At 43.2% G+C, this 17836-nt stretch overlaps 1 protein-coding gene across 3 annotated transcripts in view; it reads right to left on the bottom strand.

The window, feature by feature from the left end:
- Positions 1-427: 427 nt before the first annotated feature.
- Positions 428-17836, bottom strand: part of RALBP1 (ralA binding protein 1) — a 38687-nt gene continuing 21278 nt past the window's right edge. For all 3 annotated transcript variants that reach the window (XM_060244009.1, XM_060244010.1, XM_060244011.1), the window contains 6 exons: positions 9398-9559; positions 7371-7502; positions 6217-6324; positions 5530-5651; positions 4598-4718; positions 428-2727 (listed from right to left, as the gene is read on the bottom strand). In XM_060244009.1, coding sequence (XP_060099992.1) covers positions 2452-2727; positions 4598-4718; positions 5530-5651; positions 6217-6324; positions 7371-7502; positions 9398-9559 — 921 coding nt within the window. In that variant the 3' untranslated portion in view covers positions 428-2451. The remainder of the gene's footprint in view (positions 2728-4597; positions 4719-5529; positions 5652-6216; positions 6325-7370; positions 7503-9397; positions 9560-17836) is intronic.

The raw sequence follows: 17836 nt of genomic DNA, 5'->3' as shown, positions 1-17836 counted from the left end.
ATACAGGACCATTTGTCATAACCCCAATAGCTTCTTATTTCACATGTGAAAAAGTACTCTGCTAAAGAATACAGTCATGTTCTTTTTAGTCTTTTAAGCAAATGTAAAATGTTTAATAAATATTCTGGATTTTTCCAGTAAATGTGGCTGTAAGCAGCAATACAGTCCAATGTGTATCTGATTTTTTTTTAAATCAAACTAGAGATTCTACATCTTCAAGGGGCTAAAGAAAGAGATAATCATTTAAGTTGCTGGTCAATGACTCAGCACGAGTTATGGGGGGAAAGAAAATGAATCAGAGTATCCTTTTCAACATGGAATCAGCAATATCAGCATTACTGTGCACAATAACTTCTGTAACTGAGTAAAGAAATAGTGTTCTTTACATAATGAATTCCATAGCAAAATTAATGAAACAATTTGCAGATGGCTGTTGAATTCATTTACTTGATTAACATGTTCTTGACAAAACAGAAGTTAACCAATAGCAAGAGATTGGTTTGATGAACATTGATTATATAAAAGTTTGACAGCTTAATAGAAATTAGTGTGAATGGAAACAAAAAAAGTTTAAATACTGCCAGCAAATATAAAATGTATGTAACAGGCTAGGGCAAATGCTTGATGCACACACAGCCATCATCCAGCTACTCCCCATATACATTTTTCTTCAAGGTTTAAAAAAATATGCTGTACTCTGTAACATATCTCAAAACATCATTTGTACAAAAAATTAAATCATGGCCAATGATTCACAACAGTGCAATAGGCAAAGACAACAACCACACTGAAAAATAAATATGCAGACTAGAAACAAAAATCTGATAAACACCCTGCAAAGTTCCATTAAGTATTATTGATATGAGAGATCTAACTCAATAAAACTGGGCATTAAAAATATGGGTGCTGTGGAAAGACGAAGAGGACCCTGACAATGAATTGCTGGCAACACTGAAGAATCACACAGAAGGCTGTTGTTGAACCCATCTCATCACACCTATGCAGGCAAAAGGTTGCTCTGCACTGTACTACAGAATTGGGGAGGAGGGGGAAGAGGCAGCAACAGGGATCCTGTCACCATATGGGGGGGGGAGCCTTGCATACACTTACAGATGCATACATAGCCTGTCTCACCATCCTGGTGCATACAAAGGGATCTGCACATCATATTGCACTCTCTGTTGAAAAGGACAGACCACGTGGCAGAGGAGGAGGAGTTCAATGTGTGTGACAAGAGCCTCTGCTTAGTCACCTTTACACTCATATGAACAATGGATCACGTCCCAACAGGAATCCTCTGTCCAGCACCTGCAGAGCTCATGGGTAGCTTTAACTTTTTGAGAAATATATTACCTGTTCATGGAAACAAAGTCTTCCCAAAGCAAGAAATATGGGTCCACTTTCTTTAGTCACCAAATCCTTATCCACAGGGCTTTAAGTATCATAGGAATCAACTTCAAAATCAAACTTTAAGTCTGCATTAAGAGGCTGTTTGCTATACACTTGGCAGTGAAAATACAGACCCAGTAGAATTATGTTTCTTTCCCTAGTTAAGCTATTAGTAAGTGCATTGTTGAGGTTTAACAGCTCTTTGTTTTTTTTTTAAATGGGGACATACTCATTCTCATATGCATGCTTTTACATGCATCTTCACTCTAGTTTTAAGAATGTTAGACAAGAAGGGGAACATGTTATATAACACTAATGTTTTCCACTTGAAGAACTTTTCAGTTGCTCAGACCTATCTACTTTTAAAGCTCCTTTGTATATAATCGGTACCAAAGGCACACACAAGAGTGAATAAAAGCAGAATTTGTGAGAGAGAGAGAGCAAAGAAATTCACAAGGCAAGTAAATTTATGGTTATGAGTTGCATTTCCAAACCCCAGTGCCGAAGGACCACTTCACATGTAACCTTTTTACCTATACAGGCACGGGGGAAGCAAGACCTCTGTTACAATGGATTTCTGCCCAACTGTATCTATTTTGCCGCTTCCAATAGAGTCTTCCCAATGTGTGTGCATGCAGCCAAAAAGACGCTCATATGATCTACACATGGCATGTACAGAGGTTTCCCCCCAGAAGCAAGATGTTTGGGATGAAGTAGGCCTCAGGCTGATAATGCACAAGAGAATTTCTGGGACTGTTCCAGAGTGAGTAACCTACTGTTACTTCCACTGAGACCTTTAAGGTCACCTGAAACCCAATTTATGACATGGCCAAGTAACTGCTGTGCTGCACCCCTTCCCCCTCTCCTCATGACCCACCTAAAATTGCTTTATCCTTCCAAGTAACCTGAGCCTGATAGGCAGAAGCCACAGGTAGGAAGAAGACAAAATGTCTCCATAGTGTAAAAGAAGATTATTTACAGAATATACACACCTCAGATTTACAGTAAGTTGCACAGTCCTGGCTTTACCCAGGGGATATTCTGAATACCTGAGGAATCCAATTAAATTGGCGTTTCCTTTCTGTCTTTGCTTGGCGATGGCTTCACGGGCTCCTTGGTTGCCTTTGGCTGTTCTTTTGCTGCTTTTGTCTCTGAGGGGACAGAGTCTCTTGGCAGTGGCTGCTGCAATGTGCTTCCCCGTTTCTCAAACTCTTCTTCTTCCTGCACCTGCTGCTCTGATTTTGCTCGCTGCATCTGCAAAAGCCGAAGCTGCACTCGCAACTCAATGATGGCTTCCCGCTCTTCATGAATTGCTTGGTTCAGATGATTGTTCTTAATCTGTATCCAGCACAAGGAGAAGAAAAGGGTCACTTTAGTGGCAATCAAACAGCCACTTATGTAGCTAATGAATCATTAATAAGATATTGCTCAGTGTCGCTCTTCCTGGGAAGGGAGACAAGTGTGTGCGTGGGAGGGCAAAAGATTAAAAATAAGGCCAAGAAAGATCCAGTTCCAGGAGGAACAAAAATTTATAAACAAGATATCAACAGCACCTTTGAACACCCTCCTAATTCCATGTCTTTTAAAGAGGGCTTTGTAATGTTTAACTATTGCCGTTTTGAACAAATACTGTGTGTGCTAAAGCCAAGCATCTGCAGCATATAGATTTATCCAGTTAATAAATATCTACTAGTGAGGAGCACCTATCACTCACATGGATTTACTGGTGGACACTTAGGTTGTCTATCAACAGCACACATTTTAAATGCCCATCTGTAAATCCTTTTGTTTAGGCAGAGATCTGGGACTCACATGAACACTTCAAGAGCTCTCCAGACCAGTTGTCAAACCAGAGGCAATCCCTAATCACTCCCTGCTGTTTTCCCTGCTTGAAAGACTAGTGGGGCATCTGGGTTAGGGATTACAGCAATAATGCAAGTGGTATGCTATCCCTAGGGTTTAAAGTCTGTGTTGTTATACAGTCTTCTCTTGCATTCAGGCAGCTAGCCTGTTCCAGTTATAACAGAATGTCACCTTTTTTCCTAGCACTTGGAAGCCCAGCTAAAAGATCAAAGCAACATTACAGATTAGGGGGAAGAGCAGGACTCCCCAACTGTGGAAAACATGCTACAGGTCCCTTGCCTAGGGACTCACTAAAACCTGGAGATGATCATGCTTCTTGGATGGGAAGACTTGACAAGATGTTTGGTGGAAGAGCTTTAATCACCATAGGGAAACAGAATCAATTTTTCTGCTCTGGGAAGAGCAATATAATCCTAGTTTACAGTACTAATATCTTTATATTACTGCAATCCTTAAGTAGATCATATATATTTTTTGCTTCATCTTTAAAGTGGACAAAAGATTCAGAAATACCTTTGTGGTGAGAGCAGGCATGCCACTTGCCCACATCAGGCAGTGGGATCTCCAGGCTGCCTCATCCTCCCACCTGCCCCTGCATCTTGGTTGGCAGGAGAAATGAGGGGGGGGGAGTCAAGGAGAGCATGAGATCAGGCAATGTGTTGACATCATATCCAGGGGAAAACCCAGACAGGATGTCAACTCACACTCTGGAAACTCTATGTCAGGGGTCCCCAACCTAGCACCCACAACACATTTTTTGGTCCCTGAGTGTTTTTACAAATGGGGTGTGGCCAGATGGGGCCTTTACCCAGCAGGGCATCTAATTGGCTACTGAAGATTTGATTGGCTGTGCAAATATTTTTTTAAAAAATTATTTCAATTGCAGCTGCCACCATAGTGTTGATTTTATTCTATTTCTCATTCTTCTTCCACAGTGCATTTAAAACAGGCAGCAACCAGTAAAAAGTTTTTAACCGTTGTTTCATCTAAAGCCTGAAAACTGCTACTCCTACAGCACCATAGATAAAGAAATTTGCAATGGAAAGAAAACTTACATTTACCAAACAAGAAACTGTAATTCAAAGTGCTACTTTACTCCAATACACTTCTACACCAAAATTCTTCTATCCTTAAACCGGAAAAAGTTAGGGGAGGAAAAGAAGCTACTAACAGAACCAGCATTAAGAAAAGGAAGAAGCCTTAGCATCTAGGGCTGTTTTGTGAATGCACAGAAACCTGCCATACACTTGCTAACAAGTGCTGCCATACTTGGATTAAATACCACTTCACTCCCTGTCCCATGAAACAGTCAATGAATATATATTACACAAGAATGAAATTTCACCTCTAGCTCTTCATTCTGTCTTTGCAAGTCTTCCAAGATTATCTGTAGCTCTTCCTCATCTTCACTTTCACTCTCACTTTCAGAAGAATATTCCTCGGTTTCGCTTCGACCATGCTGGCGGCTAAAATGGACAAACACACATTTGTAGCATACAATGCTATTAGGTTGGTCTGTTCTAATAACAGTCTTGAAATCTCACAAAGACCACACTCTGGAAAACAACTCCATGTATTTAAACACAAGGCTAGTACAACCCAAGTAGGCATTTGGGGTGCCAAACTGGCAGTTATTCTTTCAGAAGATGCAACAGGAGTGGCTTGTGGCTGTCATGCATTCTGTACCACTACTAGGGGTCTATCTCTGCAGCCTGCCTTGGATGTTGCCAGGTTGGCACAGGAGAACGTGAACATTTTCTCCCTTGCTGCTGCCAAAGATGAGTTTCAAAGGTGTTTCCTCTGTCCCTTGCTGGGGAGACCATGCCAGGGAAGCAAATCAGGAGAGTGCTTGTGCAGGCCTGCTTAATAGATATCTGAGAACATTGACTATATGAGTATACTCTCACAAGGCAGGCCTGCTTAAATAGATATCTGAGAACATTGACTATATGAGTATACTCTCACAAAGCAATCATCTTTTCAAGGAGCTAAACTACCTAGCGAGTTACTGCTACTTACAGAACAAACCCATCCCCCTAAAAAAAACCCCTAAAAGAAACTGTTGATGAGAAAGAAAATGACTGAACTATCTAGTAAGACCACTGAATTTTAGCTAGATTTCAACACCAACTGGACCATCTTAGGATGATCTGACAGAAACCAGCTAAAAGTTGCAATGCAATTCAGGTTTTCTTTCAACTGCCCTCAAGTGGAACTACCATTTGATTATTTTAAAAAGTTTCTTCAAAATTCAGCCAGAGACTGTGCCTGCAATACCTTTGAATTTCTGCTATTTCTGCCCTGAGGCGATCTATCTCCTCCTTTTCAGAGGCTATTTGTCTGCGCAAAAACTGCTCCATTGCCAGTAATTCTTCTTGTTCTGTCAAAATCTCATTCTCCTAAAAAGAAAGAAGAAAAAGATTATTTCAGTGTCTCCTGACTAGAGACATCACACTGCAATCACTGGCGGGGCGGGGGGGGGGGGAGGGCAGAAGAGACAAATGGTTGCTGTGTGGGTTGGGTTGCCCCTAGGCCTGGAGGAAAATGCCCTGTCCCTTTAATATAGGCTTGCTATATATGGCAGTGGGCAGCTAAAGTTTTTCATGGCATGAAGGTAAATACCATCTGATAAGTGCATTAAGCCTTTATGAAAGGGACAAGACTGTTATCCAGGCTGTTGGCCAGCTTAACTGGAAAAGACACATCACAGACTAGATCAAAACTGACATTATCTCACCACCCCCCTTGCTATTCAGGTGACATAGGACATGAGGCAGCTGTCAACGAAACTGCTTTCAAATAATTCATACCACTAACAGATAAAGGCCTTTTCCAGCTATGAGCTGCCTTAGTTTATCTCCAAAACACATTGGCTGCATTCACTCACTGCCTTATGGTCGGCCAACGAAGGAAGGCAGAATAGGGAAAAAGTCAAAAGGAAATTGAATTGAAAATTGGAGCTACCTGAGCAAGCAGAATATTAATAACTTCTTCATTCTCATTCATTTCCTCTTTGGACACATCCTCCTTTGAAAGGCTGGCAATCTCCCGGGCAATCTTTGTCTCACACTCCTGCAATGAAATGAACCTTGATCAATGAGTGCTGTCACAGAGAATCATATAATGAAATGCAATGGTATATAAATAGCTGTCTATATAGTTTTTCACCCATAGCTATGCTGAGAGAAGATCTGAGATTTTCACATTTCCTAGAGCAATGTTAGCTGGCTATATTAATAGTCATTCTTTCTGTGACAGATGGTGGTTAAATTAGTGCAGCTGCTTTTGATTTTCCAGGAACAAGCAGGCTGTGGGTTCTAACTAGCAGACTGGCTGATTTACATATGATGGCAATTTGAGAAGCTTCCGCATCTTTGAAAACAAAGTGATTGAGCAAAGAAAACCAACAGTCTGATAAAGCAACAGCTAAACACAACAGAAGTCTGCAAGGCAGCCATGGCAAAAAGGTCACATGGCAGGCTGTGAAACTAGAAGCCAGAAACCAAAAGCTTTCCCACAAGAAGAATGCTCATCCAGTGCAATGGGTAACGCTATTACCATCCCAACAGAAGCTGTACAAGCATGACGAGTGTGATATCAGGACTCAAGATCACTGTTTCACCAGATCAAATGTTCTGCTGGCACACTTGACTTTTCATTAGACAGGGCAGGGCACAAAGGTTCTCAGTAATGCTGTGCTCAGGCCTAGGGATTCAATCTTTACCAACTGGCAGCAGCTGCCTGTGTTACTGCACGGCTTATTTATCCCTTGTTCATGATAACAGTGCAACATGAAGGAACATGTGTCAAGCTGCTAGAAGATGAAAGTCAGCCTTTTCCCTCTTTACTCCTTACACAGACTAAAAATACTCTCTTCAATCAGAATTACAGACTCTGGACCCACACAACTCTGGACTAGACCTACATTCTTCTAGCAGGATGGAAGGGGTGGACAACTCTCTCTTTTCTCCTAGGGACAGCACAGCACCCTAGCCAAGCCTGAACAAGCCACACGTTCTGTCACTTCAGCTAAAGCAAGCTGCAACATGGAAACTTTAACTGCTATGGGGAAGGAAAAAATACTGTCATACTCTTAATGAAAACTGCAATAAACGTACTTGTCTCTTAGCTTCCCTTAGCTTCCTTTTGAGAGCAGTCAAAATTCTTTGCACCTCCCATAATCGCTCCTCTTTGGATAAATCTTTGATCCCCACTTGCAGGTCTCGGTGTAAACAGTTCAAAAGGAATTCCTGGTAAAATAAACACATCCTGTTCAGCAACTGAGTTTACTTTCTAGTTTTAACCCACTTTCTTCTTAAAGAACAAAAACATCAGCAACAAAAAACATTAATCAGCTATATACCCCAGCTAAGTGACAGCTGGGAAAAAGTAATTTGATCAGATGAAAATTAAAATATATTTTTATTCTTTGTTAATACAAACCTATCATGAGAGCTAGTGGGGTCAACAGCAACCACATTCTAAACCAGGGTTCCCAATGTGGCACCTTGCCAACACTTCTTCGGGTACCCGCCAAGTATGTTTTAAAAGTGGGCAAGGCCTGGTGGGATTTTTGCCCAGCAGGACTTCTAAATGGCTATGCAGATTTAAAAACAAAACAAAATACACTGTTCCATCAGGAGCTGCCACCACAGTATAAAAATCTCAATTGTGTGACTGAAAATAAGCTGTGTAAGCAAGAAAATCCTCTTATTAAACAGTATGTTGCAAAAGCAAGACAGCTCAGCAGCTCTAATTTAGCTATGCATGAGCTGAAACTATGTACCACTGGTGGAGATAGGGAAAGCATGGGGAGTGTATACCTGAGAGCACTTAAGAGCATTAAGAGCAGTTAACACCTTGCAAGGGCAGTTCAGTTTGCAAGAACTGAAACTTAACCCAAGGTGAGTCACCAGGTGCCATAACAGCTAAAGGAAAGGGTTTAAAAATTTATAATTCTTATACATGGAAGTGTTGTTAGGCTGTAAATCTTGACTCCATAATGTTCACAGATTATCCCCCGCAAGAGCTTAACCAACCAATTCATTTTTCTAACCATGGAAGTAAAATATATTTTCTACCATATTCAAACAATAAACTTGTGTTTGCCTAATTTTAATTCAACTTGAATTGAATTTAAAAATGAAAATTTTAAATTAAATGGATTTCCCTTGACTGCTTGGCTGTGAAGCTTTTCCAGATTAATTCAATAGACCATGAAACTTCTGGAACCTTCACTTTTCTAAATCCTGTTCTTTGTTTCGGCAAGCCCAATCATCAAGAACATCTGACTCTCCTTTTATTAGCCCATGCACATGGAGTGCCTCCCCAAAACCATTGCTTGTCGGTCCTTTGTTCTGCCAGGTTCAATTCTCCTTGGAAACATCTCATGCTTTTCCTGTTGATGTGCTATTCTTTTGAATAGTTCCCAGAGGGAGTATGGAAAGAATCTTCACTGCCCAGGTTTCAGAAGTTATGTAAGACAACAAATGATTTTTTTCAAAGGACTTCTCTAGATTTATTCAGCATAGTTCTATACTTTGTTGATGGGCTTTGGGCTATATTAATGGGAAGTGTGGTATTAATATTTGCTGTTGGAAGGCTATTTGATATTTCAAATATATTGTAAGCCTCTTTGAGCTTGGAATGAATGTGGGATATAAAATGTTTTTAAAAAGCCTGGCCCTTCCCCTATGACCCATCTCAGTATACAGTTGCAGTAGCTTGGCACTATTGCCAAAGCCTAGCTGTATTCTGGGAGAATTCTACTCCTTCTAAAATTGAGATCATCATCCTGACAGAATGAAATCTAACCTCAGATTCTGTGTTAACCCAATTTGCAAAAGGAAGAAAACTGGAGAAGCAACAGAATGACGTAAGTATTGCGCGTGCAGTTGAACTAAGCAAGCACAACAAATGAGACCACACATTCTCTTTAGTGCTTACACTGTGCAAAAATTAATTTCCATGCTTCTTGGAACATGAATGAATTTGTAAGAGCCTCAACTCTTAAATTTTTTAGAAATCTATAATAAATCTATTGCTTCTGGTGACAAGTCCATTATGATAGCAATTGAAAGTCACAACTGCCTCTATCAAGGTCAACTGTCAATACAAGAATGGGTTTGATAATGAGAAGGCCTACTTGGCGTCTAATTTCTTCTTTGATGCTTTCTTGGGTTTCTGGCAATGCTGGCATTGTTGCCATGTTAGACCAACGAAGAGGCTTTGTCACCGGCTTCAGAGTCACATTTCCAAAGAACTCTTGAACGTGAGTAAAAAAAACATACAGGACACGGTTGCTGATCTGAGAAAACACAAAGTCATAACACCACTTCAGAGAGGAGCAACCAAATGTTTGTAAACATCTGTTTTATGGATACCAGAGAACTCTACAATACCGAAGTCATGCAACCAGTTTCTTAATCTTTTGCAAACACCATTCTCGCTTGAACTAGCTGACCTGTCTGGAAACAGTGTTGCTTGAAATCATATCTGCTTTTCAGATATGATTAAGCCTAAAATTATTTAACTATTGCTCATTCTTTATTTTCTTCTCCTTCATTACACTGTGACTTGCACACACTCACATACAATCCTTACAATGGACAATGCTTCCATCCTTAACATGTTACATACTTTTTCCCCAAGGTTATTTGCAGGAAATACTGACAACTCAATAGTACTACAACTGCAGGATTAAACAGATATCCAAAACTATAAACACTGGATCAAGGTTGTCAAACTCCCAGCCCGTTGGCCACACCTGGCCCACCCAGAGCTTCAATCAGGCCTGCAGCAATTTTCTCCCCCCTCCTCCCCCTCCTGCCCTCACCCTTTAAAACTCAGAGGCTGCCAAAAAATGTTCCCAGCTCCTTCTGCCTTGTTAGGGTTACCAAGTCCCCAGGGGCGGGGCGTCGCTTGACAATGGCGGACGCATACTTTTGAGCGGGCTCCCACTTTCCCAGCATTAAATCAAACTGCCATAGATCGGACCGAGAGAGATGAATAAAAACAAACACAGGAAATCAGCAGTTAAAAAGAACGCCAGAAACTTACGACCAACAACAGTTGAAGAATTCTTTTGGCCTGAGGAGCAGGGAAAATCTCAACCCCCCTCTACACAAGAGCAGTTAAAAATGGCGCCAACCATTAATGAAGGAAACGACGGAGATAAAGAGCAAACAATGCAAGACTCCAATACCCTTACAAAACAAGATCTTAAGGAGCTTAAGGAGGACCTGCGTTTGTACATAAAAGAAGCAGTCGATGACGTCCTGCAACCAGTTAAACTGGATATAGATCACTTAAAAACTGCAATGCATGAAACAAACCAAATGGCAGAGCATGCAACGGAAATCAGCCAAGCAGCAGGGTTACCAAGTCCCCAGCTTCCCGTACGGTGGACTTTTGAGCATGCGCAATGCAATGACGTCACCCAGAAGTGATGTCATCAAAATGGTGGCACCTGTGCAGGGCCGCTCTAGGTGTTTACAGGTAAACTCTATGGTTTTCCTGGACGCTCTAGCCATTTGGGAGATAAAAACTCTATGGTGCCTATTGTACCACAGAGTTTTCCCTCCCAAATGGCTAAAGCGTCAGCGAAAACCATAGCGTTTTCCCAGAAACGCCTAGAGCAGCCTTACTTGGGTGCCGCCATTTTGATGACATCACTTCTGGGTGATGTCATCATGCCAGCAATATAGGGGGAGGTTCCCCCTGCTGGCCCAATGTGGGCTGGCGGGTTGGGAACCTCCCAGGCAGGGGATTCCCCACCTGGACCAGGGGCTTGGCAGCCATATGCCTTGTCTTTGCCTGCTTCAGCTGGAAACTATTCCGGGCTTGCAAAGCTGGGAGGAAAATGAGAAATGGGTTTTCCATTAAGGTCTCTGCACCCAGATAGACTGCTCTATCTGGGCCCAGAGCCCTTAATGGAAAGTCCATTCCACATTTTCCTTGCAACTTTGTCTGTGCTGCAATGTAAGAACCTTTGCAAGAACCTTTCTTATAATCTTTCTCTTTTCTACATGATTTGGCTTTATATTTTAAGATTTACCATAGGGTTTATGTTAGCTGATGCCTGCGTCATATCCCAATGTATTAGGGAGCTCAGAACGCAAAATATTTTCGAAATGTGATAATCTTGACAATTCCATTAAACTATAATCCCATGAGATCTTATTTACAAAGACTTTTAGTAATGTATTGTATTTCACAAGGTGACATGATAAACCTGCCCTTTCCAATACTCTATTGCAGTTATTCCAACAGATCTAAAATATCTTCCATTTATTGTCAGGAGTATTGAACAACATGGGGAAACAGTCAAAAAGAATTACTTGTCTTGAAATTTGATATGTTTTGATAACTAGCTGTCATATCAACCTCTAGAAGTCTGAAATCAAAAGAAAAAGATGAATGTAGTTACATTTGATATCTTAATCCTATATATGCAACAAGACTTGACAGGGCTTGACCATGTTGCATTTATTTATAGTTGACAGAGCAAACTTCCCAAAGGGGCCTCATTGACACTGAATCCCAAAAAAATCATCATACAACTTCTAAAACAAATTCCACCTGGACTCCTGTACTGAACTGGAAACTGTTTAAATTGTAACAAAGAATGGAAGGCATTTAAATGAAGGCTGTAGTATAACATAATCAAATTATTTTAGTTATTGACACTAATTGACAAAAATAGTAATTTCATCCCAAAGGTTTTGTTCAGCACTGAACCAAGTGATTACACCAGGGGTATCAAACTCATTTTTTATGAGGGCCGGATCTGACATAAATGAGACCTTGTCAGGCGATGTGTGTCATAAAATGTAATGCCAGGTAGCAGAGAGAGAAAACTTTACAAAGGACACACACAAACACAAAGATTTTTTTTAAACTTAAAACATGCTTAAAAGATTAGCACTCTTGCAATATTTTGTTTATTTATCTCTGATAACCAACACCTCTTGCTTTGAATTACTGCAACAGAATCTGCAGACAATATCTGTGCTGTAGCAATCTTGAGTATGCTGTTCAGAGGTGTTGTTCAGATATGTATCTGTAGGTTGCAAACCTTTTTTTTTTTAATGTACTGACATTCATTACAGAAATCTCATGGTCAATGCTTTAAGTCTAATACCCAGAGGAAAATATGAAATGGCTGGGAATTTTAAGCTTTTGTACATAAATTGCCTCATTTGCTGTACAGAATTTCCCCATCTTCTAATCTTTGTTACTGCTTTATTGTTAACTATCTTATTTCTCTTTATGCTATTGGCTGAACTGCTATGATGTCACCAAGATGTTAGGTAGGAAGATGTAACAGTTGCCAGTAATCTAGGCTTCAGTACATGATTAGGCAACTGAATTGTAAATTGAATGAAAGGAGCATAGGCTTTTAATTATACAATCAATGAACAAAGTTTGTCGGTTTAACTTTTTAAGAAGTGCGATTCTGGAACATTTTACTGAACATAGTTAACACTGTTTATGTATATCATTTTCTCAAGGTTTTGACAGTACCCAAGCATGCAAGATGTTACAAGTACCACAAATTCACCTACTCAAATATTTTATCAGCATGACTCATAGTAGGTGATTAAATTTGCCAGTTACACTGTGACCATCCAGCTCAGGTAGGGTATAAAGCATAGCAGACTGTCTGGGAACAGGGGACTCTCCAACACCAACTCTCCAACAGCAACAAGGTTGCTGCATCTTTAAGGACTGCCCCTTTAAGGAGCCAGCAGCAGCACTACAGCTGATAAACAGTGTCTCCAGGGAAAGCCTGGGGATTCAGCCCAGATGCATTTACAAGCAAAGTTACTGCTGGCATGCATGAGTTGCAATACTGCCTTTAAAAGGTCTGGGAGGAACCCCCATCTACTTAAACCAAGCCCTAGAAGAAGGGAGATGAAGAATTTGGTGAACTCAACCCCCCCCCCCCACTCCTTCCCATTAAGGTTAATTAGATGGCATCCTAGGACCAAGGTGACCAAGAGAACAGAACCACCCCCCAACACACATGTTCAGACATATAAATCCTCAGATCTCAGGACATAGCCAGAGTACAATACCAGTTAACCCATCATAAAAAGTCTTCTGCATGCTTTTAAAGCAAAAGTGGAGATGGAGCGGGGGGGAACAAACCTTAGCTCCCATGGCCAACATGCTAGATGAATCAGAGGTGCGGCGGCTGGAGTCGAGTGCGGAGTGAGAGTCGAGTGCGGAGTGTGAGAAACTGGGGTTGGGAAGCCGGAGGACGCCAGCGGGAGGCCGGAGGACGGTGGCGGTCAAGCTGTTCGGAGAGGTGACGGGACGACGGCTCCTATCCCTCCCTTTCCCCGCCCCCGCGTTGCCGTGGCCGGTGGGTTTGCGGGGTGAGCTGGATACGCGCCATGGGGATGACCACGCCATGGACTAAGAGCTGGGGAGCCGGAACAGGCAGGAAAAGACCAGCAGCAAGCGGAGAGTTGGTGCGGCTAGAAGATCTCCTGGTGGGGCTGAGATATCTGCAGGCTAATGTGTGACGCCTGTGATTTTCTGGGTCCCTGAGAGGCTCGACTACGCGACTGGAGGGGCACAGGGAGGCTCGCACCCCCCTGGGTCCCCTAGATTGTGCGATGAGCTGCCTCAGGCTAGTCAGACAGCACTATTGCACCCCTGGGTATGACCACGCCCCAGGAACAAGAACACTTGCACTTTACGGTCATCGATATTTTAAATACTGCAGCGCTTTATTCAGTTCTTTCAAACCCCCTTTAACTCCTTTTAACTCTAGTTGATCCTAACTGTCAACATATTAACAGAATTGGACTGCTGACAATTAAATAGATTGTTAATAATTTATTGGTTATTTAAATTAGATTACTGTTTAATTAATTGAGGAAATTGTATTTGTGGCAAATTAATTGGAGAAGGGTAATTGATTGGGAGGGTTTTATAATTAAGGAGCCAATGGAGTCAATTATTTCTAGCTAAAGAATTAATGGGTAGGCTTGGGGTGGGTTTTTTTTTAACTAAATAAGTATTAGATACTATTGGCAGGTCAGCTTAAATTGGGAATTGATAGATTGGCTAGAGAAGGGAGGGTTGAGGTGGGAGTAGGTTCAGCTTATTTCACTGGTCTGAAGCTGTGGTGGACACCGGCAGGAGATGACTGGCCTGGGGATGCCAGTACTCTTGGGGAGGGGAAGGTATGACGGTGGGAACAGGCAGAATTATAAGGGAAGGAGGCCGAGACATGACAGTGCTCGACCCCCTTCCAGCCTGTGTCTCATCCCGACAGTGGCAAGTAGTGGGGCCAGGTTGAACTACTCGCCTCCGTCACTGGTGTTATGCAATGCCAGGTCCATAAACAATAAGACCTCTACCCTTCAGGATGTGGACCTGGCATGCATGACTGAGACCTGGGTGCATGATGGGGAGACCGTAGCTCTCTCCCAGATGGCTCCCCCAGGATACTCGGTCTTTCACCAGTCACGGACTAGCGGGCGGGGAGGGAGGGGTGGCTCTATTCATATGAGAGGCTTACTCCTTCTGGGCTCTCCCGGTCCCGAAGACCAAGGGCATTGAATGTGCCAGTCCGGCGTGGGATGCTGGGGAGGGGTTGGTGATCTGGCTGGTGTACCGACCGCCTAACGCACCAGCTGGCGCCTTACCATCCCTGATGGAGGCCGCAACAGGCTGGGCATTGGAGTACCCAAGGCTTTTGATCCTGGGTGACTTCAATGCCCATGCCGATGACGCAACCTCCAGTCAGGCGATGGACCTAGTGTCATCCATGGCGACTCTAAGACTCTCCCAAATTGTTACGTCTACTCACCAGGCGGGGCACATGTTAGACTTGGTCTTTGCGGCGGGAGTTTTAGTGGACGATATTACTGCTGAAGCAGTGCCATGGTCGGACCACTACACCCTCAAGGCTCGTATGGATGTCCCACCCCAAGCCCGTTAAGGCGGAGAGCGTATTTTAGCTCGCCTGCGGAGCCAGATGGATCTGGAATGGTTCCAGATGGCTTTACGGGATCCCTGGCCCCCTGGTGATTCCTTGGATGACCTGGCGGAGTCTTGGAATGACAGACTCTTCAAAGCCATCGACGAGATCGCATCTAGGTGTCCTTTGCACCCTCGCCAAAAGCCGGCACCTTGGTATAACCAGGAGTTGCAGCAATTAAAGTGAGGACTCAGACGTCTAGAGAGGCAATGGCGGCGTATTCAAGACGAAGCGACTAGAACATCTTATAGAGAGTTTATGAGGTCCTATGAGATGGCAGTCAAAGCCACAAAGAAAACATAATTTGCGGCTAAGATTGCGTCTGCAATTTCGCGCCCAGCACAATTGTTCAATACAATTCGGACTCTTACAACGCTGCCACGAGGCAGACCAAACTCTAAGGAATTGGAGATCAGCTGTGAGCCTTTTGCGAATTTCTTTGCAGATAAGATTGCGTTGCTCCGCCACGACCTCCCCTGCCACATTGGAGAGACAGTATGCGAGACATTGGAGAGACAGTATGCGAACCCGAGGCCCCGTGCCTGTGTTCTGATTGTGTTCTGGATTGTTTCAATAGAGGAAGCTGACAGAATCCTCTTGTCTGCACGCCCTACAACTTGTGATCTGGACCCTTGCCCCTCCTGGCTTATCAAAGCTTGCCAGAAGGAGCTCAGATATCCTGTACGGGATATCATGAATAGATCCCTTATGGAAGGGCGTTTTCCAGCACCTCTTAAAGAGGTGGTGGTCCGCCCTCTCCTGAAAAAATTGACGCTAGATCCGGCCGAATTGGCACATTATCGGCCGGTCTCAAATTTACCCTTTTTGGGTAAAATTATTGAGAGGGCAGTGGCATTGCAGTTACAGAGTTTTCTGGAGGATGCTTCTCGATCCCCATCAGTCCGGCTTTCGCCCGGGCCATGGGACGGAGACAGTGCTGGTTGCTCTGGTGGATGACCTTCAGCGGCATCGGGACTGAGGTGGCTCGGCGGTACTGATGTTGTTAGACCTATCGGCAGCGTTTGATACGGTTCACCATCGGTTGCTGACTTGCCGTCTCACCAACGCAGGGATTCAGAGGTTGGCCTTACAATGGCTTTCCTCTTTCCTTGATGGTCGGAAACAAAGGGTGGCGATTGGGGGTGAACTGTCCCGGAGACACACGCTTGATTGTGGGTTGCCTCAGGGGGCGTTGCTTTCCCCGATGTTGTTCAACATCTACATGCGCCCCCTTGCCCAGATTGCCTGGAGGTATGGGTTGAGTTGTCACCAGTATGCTGATGACACCCAGCTCTATCTACTAATGGACGGCCGGCCTGACTGTGTCCCAGAAAATCTGGACCTGGCTTTATAAGCCGTGGCTAGATGGCTTAGGCTGAGTAGATTGAAACTAAATCCAGTGAAGACAGACTTGGGTCGACGTGGTCCAGGAAGGGAAATTCCCCTACCAGCCTTTGACGGTATGCCACTGACAATGGCACACAGGGTCAAGAGCTTGGGGGTACTATTGGAGCGTGCCCTGACAATGGAGGCCCAGATAACAGCCACTGCTAAGTCCACATTCTTTCATCTTAGGAGGGCGAGGCAGTTGGGTCCTTTCCTGGAGCAATCTGGCAACAGTGATCCATGCAACTGTCATCTCGAGGTTGGACTACTGTAATGCCCTCTACATGGGGCTGCCCCTGTGCCGAAGCCGGAAGTTGCAGCTAGTGCAGAATGCCACCGCCCGGCTGTTATTAGGGCTCTCCAGGTGGGAGCACATTCAGCCAAGGCTCTGGGGACTTCACTGGCTGCCAATAATATACCGGGTTCGGTACAAGGTGCTGGTTATCACCTTTAAAGCCCTATATGGCCTAGGACCTACCTATCTTAGGGACCGTCTCTCTCCCCACATGTTCCCCAGAGAGTGCTTAGATCTGGTTCCCAAAATCTGCTAGTAATCCCCGGGCCGAAGGAGGCCCGTCTGAAGTCAACCAGGGATAGGGCCTTTTCAATTACAGCCCCCTGCTGGTGGAACCAGCTACTGGAAGAGGTGAGGGCCTTGCGGAACCTTGGGCAGTTCCGCAAGGCCTGTAAGACAGTCCTCTTCTGGTTGGCATATAAGTGACTGGAACCTAAAGACTGCGAAGGAAGGTTGTAGAATAGCACCACACTGTTAGATCGTTTTCTTGTTTTAACTGCTGTAAATTATTCAATGTATTTTAAAATTTATTAACCTTATTGTTTTGAATTTCATGTTGTAAGCTGCCCTGAGCCCGCCTCGGAGGGGAGGGCGGGATATAAATCAAATTAATAAATAAATCAATAAAAAGTCTATTATAGGGACATTAAAGATAGCGGCCTCCACTTTTGAACCCATCAGATATTAAAAGCTAAATTAATCAGTGTGAAGATGGTTGCTTCAATTTTGAAAGTTTCAGCAATTGAAAAGGATATCAAAAGGTACGCACAGAAGACTCAGATGTGCTAAGCAGCAGACTTGGAAGGAAAGGCAACTGAGGTGTGAACCTCTAAAATTTTGTAAGAAGGATATTATACTTTCATTAAATATTAAATATTCATTAAATATTAAATAATCAAATCAAG

The sequence above is a fragment of the Heteronotia binoei genome, chromosome 7 (genome assembly GCF_032191835.1).
Source record: "Heteronotia binoei isolate CCM8104 ecotype False Entrance Well chromosome 7, APGP_CSIRO_Hbin_v1, whole genome shotgun sequence".
NCBI lineage: Eukaryota > Metazoa > Chordata > Lepidosauria > Squamata > Gekkonidae > Heteronotia > Heteronotia binoei.
This window is presented reverse-complemented; position numbering and strand designations above follow the sequence as displayed.